Genomic DNA, 14,071 nt, shown 5'->3' with positions numbered 1-14,071 from the left:
TTTTCCCTCCCAAGTGCTAATAGTTTGAAATATGTTTCTCGTGAGGTTGTAAACTCTGAGGGCTTTATTGGTTTTCTTCACCAATATTCCCTAGCCCTAGCACGGTTTCTGGCATAGAGTAGGCACTCAATATTTATTTATCTGTGTTTAATTGACTCACACTCACTCACTTTTCTACTCTACTGAAGCTATTCTATCAAAAATCTTTTATGATCTTCTAGCTGTCATAGCTTCTGGTCTCTTTTGAGTCCTCAAATTTGATCATTTTCTTTCATAGAACTGTTTTCCCATTAACTTCTGAGGTGTCATTCTCTTGTTTTCCATCTGCCTCTCTGACTTATATATGTAAATTCTAATCCATATTTCAGTGAAATTCAAACTCTTTTCCTAGCTTCAAAAATACATCTTTTAACTTCCTGTATGTTGTTACCTCAAAGGGACCTCAGACTTAGCACCTCCCAAACTAAATCTTTGTCCTGGCGAGTCTACTTATCCTCCTAAAGTACCCAGCTTGATGAAGCCTCTTTCCCTCTAGCCATCCAAACAGAATTTGGAACAAATCTTAAACTACTTTTTTCCCCTTTACTATCCCTTCAGTCGCGAAGATCCATCAATTCTTCTTACTTAGCATTTTTTATACTCTTTTTTTTTTAATCTCTATTCCTATTGCTCCTATCGTATTCCCCTTTTTCATCGAAAGTCTATTTTCAGTCTTTCATCCTTTTTTGCCTGGATTTTTTTGTTTACTTATCTCTGAGTTGTTCATTCTGCCTCCAGTCTTGAGTTGCTCCATCCTGTCATCCTCACTGCTGCCAGGGTTTTTAAAACAACAGATGTTACCCACTTAATTAAAGCCCTTCAATGATTCAGTATTAGGTACAGGATGAAACTTCAGAAGTGTCAGTGTGATGTACACATTCTATGCTCTCCACCCCCTGCTTGTATCTTACCCTGGCCTCTGTCTCTCAACCTTAAAACTCAGAGAGAAAAATATGTTTAACCCTTGTAGCTTGTCTTATAATAGGATGGTGGTGGTAGGGAATCACAGTAATCTTTGAGTTCAAGGAAAGGTGGACTATAGACAGACAGGGAAGGAATCAAGATCACGCTTGCCTCCCCACTGCCAGCTGTTGATCAGGCCTTCTGAGCTATAGTATGGCTGCATTTCTATACTTTGCCAGTAGGTGCCACCATAAAATGCACTCTATACTTTCACCTGAAAAACATCTTAAATTAGGGGTTTCAGGTTACATAAATTAGTTAGTTCCCTGTTGTTCAAATGTTTAAAATTCTATGTTTCCATTTTTATTACACAACTTTTCAGTGCACACCTGCATTATATTTATTGGACTAAATATTGTGCATTTATAGAATGTTAAGTCTGATTGAAATTAGCCAGTCCAGAATCCTAATGTTACATTTCTCATTTCAAAATAGTTCAGAAGCATTTTTGATATATTTCATATAGCACCTTTAATCACATTCAATTTTTAAAGATGTAATTTACTATGGCAAATAGTTACCAAATTCTTAAAGATGTTAGGGAAAAGGCAAGCCATTCTATATAGTAAGTTAAAGAAAGTGAAGTCACTTTGTCCAACTCTTTGCGACCCCATGGACTGTAGCCTACCAGGTTCCTCCGTCCATGGGATTTTCCAGGCAAGAATACTGGAGTAGGTTGCCATTTCCTTCTCCATTCTATATACTAAAGATAGTCAATAACTATAGTAAAATATTGCCAATTATTTGTATTATTGCTTATTATCCTCTTTCAGTCACTATGTTTTGATTCAGTTTTAAGGTTTTAGTTGTGTTTTCCTGACTTGCTTCATTTTTCTGTTTCTGCCTCAGGGCTTTAATGGGATGCATTTATTAGTCAGGAATTTTAGTTTATTTCTTTCTCACCCACATTCTTCCAGAGTAGTAATTTCTTCTGAGTGCTTTCCTGAAGACCCCTTCTTTCTTACCTCCGTACTTAAATTACTGCTGTACCTTCCGTATCTCATTGTATCAAATGATCAACTGTGACCTTTTAAAAAGAAATATTCATTTTGTATCTCTAGTGCTTAGCACAAATGTCCTGGCATCATTTGGGTTAAAACTTTAGGAGTTTCTTAGACACTAGAAGCAAGAATTTAAATTATGCTACTGTGTTGCTGAGCAGATATTTCAAGAGCTAGTATTGGCTCTTGTCATGAATGTATAGCAATAGAAGTCATAGCACCAGTGTTTGCGGATTTTGTTAAGGGTCAAAATGCTGAGCTTGGCAAGCATCTGAAATACAAATCTTACAAATTTTTCCTAAGTACAGTTCATCCAGGGGATTATATCATCTTTAAAATTTAGAAGATTTGGTCTTATAGAAGGAATGAGAAAAGAAGGCAAAGGTGACTTTTACCTTTAATATTATTGAAAGCTTTTTCTTTTGTTCTTAGAACTGACACTATGATACTCTTTCATATTTGATTATGCTTTTGAATCTTTGCCAGAACTCTTCCATTAGAGATTAATTCCCAGAAAAAGCACACAGTGTTTAACTATGTTTTCATTTTGACTACATTTCATCCAATTATTTTCTATGGTTTTAATTGAAAATTAAGAAGAAAAACCAGTTGTAAAATGAATGTTTGTTTACATAAAAGAATTCTTAGAGTTTGTTCAGACTTCTGATTACAGATATATAGCAGACTAGGTCCCCTGATTGACCCTTCCATTGAAAATAATATTGCTGGATAACATATTTATAAACCAATTCTTAAATGTATTTATTAGGAGGTGAATGTAATGAAAATACAGGCCAAAAACAATGGGAAGGAAGAAAGCCAGAGAGGAAAGTCAAGAAGGGAAGCCAGCTTTTATTTTGAAAGTACTTGCTGAATTTGGTGATTTGGAGGGTCTGTTTTTATAGCCACCAAAGTCTAAAGGGGCAGGGGGACAAGCCCAGGGATTGCTGAAGGTGAGATGTCTATTGGGACATACCCAACTTATAGGGCTACTACTCTTTCAGTGTAAAATGAACTAAGATATAGGGTTTCTTGAAAACCTACTTAATGATAAAATGTTTTAGCATATTATTTAAGATTTAGAACAAGACAAGAGTTCCTGCTCTCATTTCTTTTCAGCATAACATTGGATGTCCAGTTCAGTGTACTAAGGTAAGAAAAAGAAATAGGAGATATAACAATTAAGAAGAAATAAAAGTCTATTTAGTGATAATATGAATATGATTGTATGTGTAGAGAACTCCAGGAATCTAAATGCAAATTATTAAAATTAACAGTAGAGTTTAACAGTGTTGCTAGACACATATCAATATAAAAAAATTTATATCTATGCCATAACCAAATAGAAAAAAAAAATTTTTTTTAATTTCAAAAATACAAAATATTGTAGAATAAATATAAATAAAACTCATACTAGTTGCTACCCACTTGGAAGGTTCAGACTCTGGAAATTTCTTGCACTTAGGGTTCGGGTCCTGATCACATTGCTTTTTGTCCTCAGGAAAACCCTCATTCATCCTCCTTACCACTCACAGCTTCCAGCTTTCCACTCCAACTTTTGTTTGTCACTTTTTAGGGATGAAATTGGGTTATACTTGGACATTTTCCCTGATTCCTACCAAGCCTAGTGGAATGTTCCCCTAGAGTAACTAGTCTGCCATAGTGTAAGTTGAAACTAAGTGCTTTTCTACCACAAATAATAATATAAAAATAGTAAAACATATGTCTTTTGTCTTACAAGTAAAAACTTCAGACTGTTGCTTGTGATTGTTGTTGTTTAGTCACTCAGTCATGTCTGACTCTTTATGACTCCATGGACTGCTGCCCGCCAGGTTTCTCTGCCCATGTGGTTTTCCAGGCAAGAATATTGGAGTGGGCTGCCATTTCTTTCTCCAAGGGGTCTTCCCACAGCTGCTGCCACATCTTCTGCATTGCAGGTGGTTCTTTACCACTGAGCCACTAAGGAAGCCCCGTTGCATGTGATGCTATTCTGTGCTGTGCTTAGTTGCTCAGTCATGTCCAACTCTTTGCGACCCCATGGCCTGTAGGCCACCAGGCTGCTCTGTCCATGGGGATTCTCCAGGCAAGAATATTGGAGTGGGCTGCCATGCCCTCCTCCAGGTGATGTTTCCAACCCAGGGATCAAACCCAGGTCTCCTGCCTTGCAGGTGGATTCTTTACCATCTGAGCCACCAGGGAAGCTGTTGCATGTGATAGTGGTCATTTATTCAGTAGAAATATCAATTATTTCTCCTGTTTGCCAAGTTAGTGTGAAGATTAGTAAAATATGGTTCCTTTCTCAAGGAGCTAATTTTTTCATGAAAATTTTCCCAAGCTTGTCTAGTCATAAGAATCACTGGTGGTAACTGCAAAATAAATGCAACTCTTTAGTACCCTTTTCTGGAGACTGTGATTCAGTAGGGTGGGCTCCAGTTGATCAGATATCATATATAACTAAATTATTTCCTTCAGCTTTCAAATCAAGGAAGAAGTAACTTACCTTATTGAAGTAACTTGCTTTTAGAAAAACTTTTAAATTTTGTTTCTAATGGTTCTTATGCTTTTCTTAAATGTGTTACTGTTTGATCTGTAAGATCAAAGCCATATTCTCTGAAAAGTGTTGATTAACTCTGAGCATTATATTTTCAAGCTTATAAACATATTGTCATCTCAAAATGTTATTATAAAAGTGATCTTATTTCTATTTTCAGCATTGCGGGGGGTCGGATACTCTCAGTGATAAAGATGCAGCTGATTAAAGGCCAGAACAGCAGGGATCCTTTTTATAAAGCAGTAGAGGAAGTTGCTCAAGATTTGGATTTGAGGATTAAAAATATTATCAATTCTCAACAAGGAGATGTGGCTCTTAGTACCACTGACATCAGTCCTGCACGGGTAATGAGGTTTTTATTTTATCCTTCTATATAAAACATTATCTTTTCTAGTGGCTGTAGAAATGATTTACTATTGCTACTTAAATCAGAAGACTGTTGAAAATGTAAGTTTCTCAATAGGATTATGCAGGATTATGTTCAACTTGGGGAAATCATAACATCTATGGGACAAATTATCTCTGTTTATCAAAGGAAGGCACTGGATAATCTTCAGCATCTCTTGTAGCACTAGAAATTTATAGTTCTTGAGGGATATTAAGGTGTTTTGTCATATTTTTCAATAATTATTTTTACAGAACAATTATTTCCTCGTGCTCAGATGTGAAAGAAGAGTGGTTTCTCTGGTTGTGATCCCAGGGCTAGGCACTCCATAGAAAAACCACAGAAATGGTTTTTATTCAGCAGTTTATTTTTCTTCTATAGAATTTTTCTATTTCCATGATCTCTTATTTTCTACCTCTGTTGCCAGTTTACTGCTAACATTAGGAATTTTTCCTATACTTAGTAATCTTTTAATTATATGTTCCAGAAAATTTACCTCTTTCTTGTTTTTTTTTTTTTTTAACATAGATAGTCAAACATTATAAGGTTTTGTAAGTATAGTTTTATAGGGGAAATTGACTACTGTGCTTTTAATTCTAAAACAGAATTTTGGAGTATGTGTTACAATAATTCATTTGTTGCAATTTAACTGTTCAGGTAACAAAATCCTCTTTTCCTTAGGTGTAATTGTGATAGCCTGTGTATGAAGGAAGACTTTCACTTAATTTTTGTAATTCATTTGTTTATCTCCAGTCCTTGTGCACTATTTTTAGCTGTTTTCTGTATCAGTGCATGCTTTTAGCTTAATTTGAAGGCAGGAGAGATTCTGGGTTGTTTTCCCTTGTATTTTGTGTGTGTTAACACTTCCTATGGCTAACTTGGCTCAAATGACCACCAGGTTTTATTATGTCAGGAGCTATCACAGTGCAGATATATAAAAGCATCAGTCTCTGCCATTTCCTATCACAAGAAATGAAGATGTAGACAACTTGGTTCTTAATTTCATGTTTCATCCAAACTGAAAATCTTTGAAAAATAAAATTCTATAATTCTCAATCAAATTAGTATTAAACAGTATGGACATATTTGGTGCCAATGATACATGTATATTAAGTACCAGTTTTTGATAGGCAGTTTGTTAAAATTCTGGTGTAGCTAGCTAGAGTCAGGCTACCAATTCTTGGTAGCCTGAGTCAGCCAAGTAGAGAAAGGAGGCCAAGACCATGTTGATGAAACTTGAAAAAAATGGTACATCTATAACAGATGACCCCGAAAGGGCAACTCTTGCTCTTAAATAGCACAATGTCCAGCAACGCTCTGGTTAGGCACTATCATTATCCCTATTTTACCTATGATTTAACTGAAGCACAGTGAGGCTGAGCAACTTTCCCAGAGGTTTACAGCACACACAGCTAGTTAGTTGGTATGAACCCAGCCAGAAATGCCATCAAAGTTTGTTCTTAATGTGTATCTATGTGTAGTATTATCATATATTTTCCCTATTCTTCTGTCTAGTTACTAAGTTTTTCCAGCTCTCCCCTTTTAATCTACTATTTCTTTATCTCCACTGCTACTGTTTTAGTTCACTGTTACTACCTTCTTCATTTCTGAGCTGGACTATTACAGTCTCTTAATTTGTGGTCCTGTGTCCCAGGTTGCTCAGTGGTAAAGAAACTGCCTGCCAAGCAGGAGATGTGGGTTTGATCGCTGGGTCAGGAAGATCTCCTGGAGAAGGAAATGGCAACCCACTCCAGTATTCTTGCCTGGAAAATCCCATGGACAGAGGAGCTTGGCAGGCTACAGTCTCCAGGGTCTCAAAGAGTCGGATACAAACTTAGGGACTGAGCACACATGTATGCTCCATGTTTAATAACAGTCTTAGCCTGGAATATATTTTATACATTGCCATCATTGCTATCTTTTTTCTAAAATGTAAGAAGTATCATTTTATTTCCTTTTTTTAATAAAGTAAGAGGTTTTAACTTTGTAACAGACTGACGTGTAACTTCTTTGTCCGATATACAAAGCTTTCCCAGCCTCATCCCACATGACTCCCTCTATGTTACCCTTCTTTGCTACCTGGTCACTGAAAATACCATATTCTTCCCTACCCCTGTGTGTCTCCTTTGTGAAACCATCCCTGATACCAGGGTAAATTGGTGTGCTTCCTTTGATGTGCTCCTACTGCATAAGGTATACATGGTCTTCAGAATAGCACTTAGCACTCTGTAATGCCTTTATTGGTTACTTGTTTATTTTGTCAAAGAGACTACGGGTCCCTTGAGGTATTGGTTTTTACCTTTCAAACACAGTTCTTGGGACTTAGGATGTACTTATGGCTGATTACTGAAAGAATGAAGGTCAACTAGTCTTTTTATTTTTGCATTTGAGTAGATCTTTACAGCCATCTGTGGGGTTGGTATTCAGATCACCAGAATCCCACTTCTGGTATAAGAGAGAAAAAATAAACAGATTAAGTCATGTGGCTGAAGTCACATTTGTTGTTGTTGTTCTGTGCTCAGTCATGTCCGACTCTTTGAGACCCCATGGACTGCAGCCCGCCAGGCTTCCCTGTCTTTTACTATCTCCCACAGTTTGCTCAAACTTACGTCCATTGAGTCAGTGATGCCATCCAACCATCTCATCCTCTGCAGCTCCCTTCTCCTCCTGCCCTCAATCTTTCCCAGCATCAGGGTCTTTTCAAGTGAGTTGACTGTTCACATCAGGTGGTCAAAATATTGGAGCTTCAGCTTCTACATCAGTCCTTCCAACGACTATTCAGGGTTGATTTCCTTTAGAATTGACTGCTTTGATCTCCATGCTGTCCAAGGGCCTCACAAGAGTCTTCTTCAGGACCACAATTCGAAAAAGTCAATTCTTCAGTGCTCAGCCTTCTTTCTGGTCCAGCTCTCATATCCATACAAGACTACTGGAAAAACCATAGCTTTGACTATATGGACCTTTGTCAGCAAAGTGATGTCTCTGCTTTTTAATACGCTGCCTAGTTTCATCATAGCTTTTCTTCCAAAGAGTAAGCTTCTTTTAATTTCATGGCTGCAGTCAATGTCCATGACTTTCTTTGAAGCCCAAGAAAATAAAATCTGTCGCTATTTCCATTTTTTCCCTGTTTGCTATGAAGTGATGGGACCAGATGCTGTGATCTTAGTTTTCTGAATGTTGAGTTTTAAGCCGGCTTTTTCACTCTCCTCCTTCACCTTTATCAAAAGACTCTTTAGTTCCTTTTCACTTTCTGTCATTAGGGTGGTATCATCTGCATATCTGAGGTTATTGATACTTCTCCTGACAGTCTTGAGTCCAGATTTTGATTCATCCAGTGCAGCATTTCGAATGGTGTACTCTGCATATGTTAAATAAGCAGGGTGACAATATATATAGCCTTGACATAGTCCTTTCCCAATTTTTCAACCAGTCTGTTGTTCCGTGTCCCGTTCTAAATGTCCTGTTCTTGACCTGCATAAGGTTTCTCAGGAGGCAGGTAAAGTGGTCTGGTATTCCCACCTCTTTAAGAATTTTCTGCTGTTTGTTGTGATCCACACAGTCAAAGGCTTTAGCGTAGTCAGTGAAGCAGAAGTAGATGTTTTTCTGGGATTCTTTTGCTTTTTCTATGATCCAGCAGATGTTGGCAATTTGATCTCTGGTTACTCTGCCTTTTCCTAAATCCAGCTTGTGCATCTGAAAGTTCTCGGTTCACATATTGTGAAGCATAGCTTGAAAGATTTTGGATGTTACCTTTCTTGGTCACATAAATTGTAGTTAAACTTCTTGACGTAAATCTTAGTGTTATTTTGTCTAAAATCTAATGTCTTCATTTGATAATATTATTTTCTGTATTTTTTGGTGCTTCTGGAAGCTCATAAGGTAGATTTTAATATGGCTCGAGGGAGAAATATTCACAAGCCTTAAAGCCACTTCTTGTGGCTGATTTTTTATAGCTTAATAGAAGAGGAGGGATAACAATAGCACATGAAATGGAAAAGAATGGTTGATTGACCCAGCTGGAGTGATTCTTACATTTACTTGAAATTATTTCTTGTTCTAGCCAAAATCTCATACCATAAACCATGGCACTGCATACTGTGGCAGAGATACTGTGAAAGCTTTACTAGTTCTTTTGGATGAAGAAGCAGCCAGTGCTCCTACCAAAAACAAAGCAGAGCTTTTGTATGACAATGAAAACACAATTCATCCTAATGGAACTTCTGTTCTTACACTTTTTCGGTAAGTAATGTGGAAGTTATATGTATGTGAATGTTAGGTCTATAAAGGAAATTTTTGAAAAAGCCCCTCATTGGTTATAAAAGAATTACATGTTATGGTAGGAAACTTGGGGACTACAGAAAAAGTGTGAAGAGAAAAAACAAAAGTTAGTTAAAGGGAGATTTAACATTTGAATGTGAGGAAGTCATATATAAAATGCTATTTTGTGAGATTATGACCAGTAATTTTTGTTTCTTCGTTCTTGTTTTTTGTTTTGGAAATATTTGTTTGCTAAGATATTTGTGTCAAAAATGTTGCTGAATGCTTCACTTGTATCAACCTCCACAAGAGTCTCTTTTAGTAGTATCCCCACTTTATAAGTAAAGAATTAGACTTGAGAAAGATAGTAAGCAATTTGTCCAAGTTAGCAAGTGGCAGAGGTGTCCTTCTCCAGAACCTGAGGTCTCTGCTCCAAGGATTGTGCTATTTTGCCTGAGAATCGGAGAGTTGCTATACTCCAGACTTGCACTGGAATTGACAGTTACTTGTTCTTCCTCACATTAGGAAGAAAATACTAAATTACCTTTGGTATTCTGTACAAGACATTATGGTACTCTCCAGTTTTAACAATTTAGTCAAAACACTGAGTAAGTTGGTGATATTTTAATTAATGAATATTCATTTATAGAAACATTTAAAATTTTAGAACAACCATTTAAAATTGTATTTAGTACATTGTAAAGGATTTTTACAAAATTGACCTGTTTGATCTTTTCTATTTTCTGCTTGAACTACCTTTTAGAAATCTGACTTTCATCCAAAATTGTTCAGATCCATCCATGATTGCTTTATGCTCTTTCTCCTGTGCTTCACTGTCTTTTCTCTTGAAAGACTAACTTCATGATTCTCTATCATTCAATGTTGTCTTCTAATTCCTTTACAATAAAAGTTTATTTTATCAGTGATTTACTTATACCATGGGTTGGAGTCCCAGAGAACAGTATAAAGAAGATGAACCTTATTTTTTTTTCTCCTCCTGTTAATTTATTTCTGTTTAACAAAGTTTGCTTTTAGGTAGAAATATTAATGGTTTAAGTTTTCTCTTAGATTGAATTATATAATTTTCTAAGAAAAAGTTATTTTGTGTTTATAGGATTTTCTAAACAAAATTAATCCCCATATCCATTTTAAAGAGATACTTTTCTTTACTCAATCATGTATCCAAACACATGTTTATAGTTACCTTAGCATTTTCAGTTGTCATTGTGCAGACAAGTACCAGTCCATGGCGGGGGTGTGTGTGTGCGTTAGTCGCTCAGGTGTGTCTGACTCTCTACGCATGGACTGTAGCCCACCAGGCTCCTCTGTCCATGGAATTCTCCAGGCCAGAATACTGAAGTGGGTTGCCATTTCCTTCTCCAGAGGATCTTCCCGACCCAGGGAACAAACCCAGGTCTCCTGCATTGCAGGCAGATTCTTTGCCATCTGAGCCACTAGGAAATAATGGTCTGCATTGAAATGTTAAAATTAAGGACAGAGTATATGAATGTAAGTCAATGTAGTGTTATAAACTAGTCTTTCTTATAATAGACTATCCTTTATTCTTATATAATGGTCTTTTGACTCCAAGGGGTTATGACTCTGGCTCTATTAAGCTAAAAATGGATTTATTGAGGAATCCAGGTTTGACTGGCTCCAAAGTGCCAGTGTCTACTTCTCTATTGTGTCTTCCCTGACCCTCCTATTTCTAAACTATGTTCTTCTCTTTTGAATTTCCCTGCTATGGCATCTGTCCTTTTTTACTTTGAATTTTAGTTATGTGTATATCTTATTTCGCTTAGATCAAGATTCCTGAATTCAGAGTCAGTGAATGAGTGAACTTTCTGTTCTTCACAACATCTTATACAATGCCTTACATATAATAGAAGCTCAAGTGTTTAGTTACTGAACTAATTAATTAAGCAAATTATTAGTATTTAGAACTCTCAGAATAGGAATATGAACACTTTTTATATAGTATTGTAAACCACTAGGTTCAGAATAAACTTTTATTCTCTAACTGTAGGGTCGAGGAGAGGTGAAAACAAATTTAAAAGCTACTTTGGTTTGTAAATGTTTACTTTTTTTGGATGTAGATCTCCCACACAAGTGGATAATTCACCAATGAAACCCTTAAGAGAACGCATCTATAAGTCAATGGAAGAGAAAAAAATCAAGGTACAATTTAATGTACTATCATGAAAATGATAAAAATTTGTTTTGCTTTTAGAAGAAATAAATATATAAAGCTGAGCTGGATATTATAAATATACATTATACATGGAACTATAGGGATTAAATGGAAAATAAATTATGACAGTTGATATACAGAAACTTTCCTTTTAATACAATCTTGGCTAATCTGTATCTGACGTATTCAATACCCTGGACCTAAAAGAAGGAAAGGAATAAGCACCTGCTGTGGTAAGTGGTCAATAAATATCTGTTCAGTGAATGAAGGGGAAAATAAAGAGAACATGGTTTTCTCATTTACATTTCTCATATCTTAAACTGAGTCTTGAGAGTCTGTGTAGTTTCAATTTTGTTCCTGTCTGAAGACATAATGGCAGAATGTAATTGATTGTAGATTGAGACAAGGAGAACATTTCACATTGTTCATTCACTAAAGCTATTCTTTATATTTTCATTTAGCATCCCTGTTCACATATGAAACATTGTGCCTATATGTAGTTAATAACATGTTTTTAGGCATTTAAATTTTTCTTAATCTTTGTCTCAAAAAGAAGCTTATTTTTAACTCATTTATTCATTTAATATATATATATTTATTGAGTATCTGCTATATGTCAGACACTGTTCTATGGTTGGGAATTTGTTCATTTAACAAAATTTTCATGTAAAATTTACAGTTATCCTTAAATTATCAAATAATTATTCATCTCTTAATAAAACTTGAGAACTCTAATTTGTTCTTCGTATTCACATTTGGCAAGTTAGTCCCAGTTAGTAAAACTTATAGTTATCTGTTTCATCTACATACTGCAAATCCATTTAGTTTATTTAGATTAATAAGCCTGATCTTTCTATTGATTATTAGAAGCTATTAGTAATTAACATCTATGGAATACATCATTGAGTTTTGCATAATTTTTCTTTGGAAAAACTTTCCAATTCTTTGTTAACCCAAGTACTTATAGCCAAGGCATAAGATTTTTGAAAAACAATCTATCCTTTGGGCTTGATTAGAAACAGAAATGTAACAAATTCTTTAATTTTTCCCTTCTATGGATAATGACAAACTTTAATATTTTCATTTAAAGATCATTGGGATATTTTGTTAAACTAAGTAAATCAAAATGAGGTGATCTATCTGAAGAAAGAGAAGGTCTTTTTAGAAATTGATGAGTCAACTAATTGCTGTAAAATTTATTAACCAATTTGTAAAGTTTGGAAAGTAGAAAACAGCTTATCTGATCCAGTCTTATTTATAAATGAGGAAATCAAAGTCCTTGAGAAAGCACCTTATCCAAGATATCATAACTACCAGGACATATCTTATGCCATTGTGTGAAGCTATGGATAAGTACTAATGAGACTGTAATTACATTGCTTTTGTTACTTAATAGTGAAGTGGGCTTAGTCTACATAGCTCTGAAACTAAATGGCAATAGAGAAAGGAAGGAATTGGTGTTTATGGTTATATTTTATAGTACAGTACTCTTTATGAAAGCGAAGTGTGAAAATAATTGGTTTAGCCAGGTATATAGCTGAACCATGGCCAGGTTGAATACTTGCTGGAATAACAAAAAAATGCTGCTAATATTTACTACTGAGTAACTATGGAAAAGTAGTTTAACAACTTTTATTACTTTATTATCCTGTTACTTTTTCTCTTTTGGTATTTAGTTCTTTTCTTTTAGTCATGGAAAGAAGATATGATCTGTACTTGAAATACTGTCTTGGAAAGACAACAGTAGATAATATTAGAGAACTTAGAATTTTGATGTAGATCATACTTGATTGTGAAATATCCATGTCATTAGTATTTGGGGCAAATTAACTTTTCTTGGATTTTCATTTCCTTGTTTATAAATAGAAGTAGGCACTCCTGATCACAAAATCCTATGAAACCACTTTGGAAAGTGTTCATTAACTCATTTTAAGTGCTCAAGTTTTATTTCCTACTGTACCTTATTTGGAAAATTGTCTATGATGGTCAAATAAATTCCCCTGTGAAGGAAATTAGAAGGTTCTTCCTGAACCTTCATGGTTTTGGTAGGAACCTTTAGAAAATGCTTTATCCCCATTCTTACTGCCAGTTTCCAAGTGGTTTATACAAGTACCTTCGTACTTTTTTATTACAATATTTTTTAGAGAGATATTTACCTTCTTAGATTCTTGTTAATTAATTAGTTTTGTTCCTTCCAGCTTGATTTAGCAGTATTTTGCTTATCAGATGCAACTCAAAAGTTGTTTATACATCTCTTTTTCTTATTCTGAGTCTAGTATTTTCCTTCATATTATATGTATGTCAGAATAATTATAAGCGTTAACTAAATAGCTTAAGTCAGCAGATCAGAAAAACACTGGATCCTTAAAGCTTGGCATAGTTGGGAGAGTAAAAACTAGCATAGATAGTGTGAAAAAATAGGCTGGATCTAACTCTAGTACCTTTATAAGCAGCCAGGCAATAGAATGCTCATGGCATTAGAAAATTAGACATCTGTGTTTAACCTTTAGGATACTTGCAAACTGAGTATATCCAAATTAAAATGGTGGATTGAGTTCAAGTCATAGAATTTCCCTCCCCAATACTTAAAATGAGTACAGAATAGCAAAACTAGTAAAAATATTCACCAAAAGCAAACAACAGAAAATAATGTAATTGGATACTGTAAACTTCAAAAATGATGG

At 35.2% G+C, this 14,071-nt stretch overlaps 1 protein-coding gene across 4 annotated transcripts in view; it reads left to right on the top strand.

Annotated features, from left to right (window-relative positions):
- The window catches only part of PARPBP (PARP1 binding protein), a 67,068-nt gene that overhangs the window by 39,192 nt on the left and 13,805 nt on the right, over window positions 1-14,071 (top strand). For 3 of the 4 annotated variants that reach the window (XM_070370250.1, XM_005898605.3, XM_070370251.1), the window contains 3 exons: window positions 4,715-4,898; window positions 9,000-9,178; window positions 11,293-11,374. In XM_070370250.1, coding sequence (XP_070226351.1) covers window positions 4,715-4,898; window positions 9,000-9,178; window positions 11,293-11,374 — 445 coding nt within the window. Of the gene's footprint in view, window positions 1-4,714; window positions 4,899-8,999; window positions 9,179-11,292; window positions 11,375-14,071 lie in introns of those variants that run through there. The other variant, XM_070370252.1, reaches the window with a different exon arrangement.

The sequence above is a fragment of the Bos mutus genome, chromosome 5, assembly GCF_027580195.1.
Source record: "Bos mutus isolate GX-2022 chromosome 5, NWIPB_WYAK_1.1, whole genome shotgun sequence".
NCBI classification, from domain to species: Eukaryota; Metazoa; Chordata; class Mammalia; order Artiodactyla; family Bovidae; genus Bos; species Bos mutus.
The sequence above is the reverse complement of the archived record's forward strand: the minus strand, read 5'-3'. Positions and strand labels throughout refer to the sequence as shown.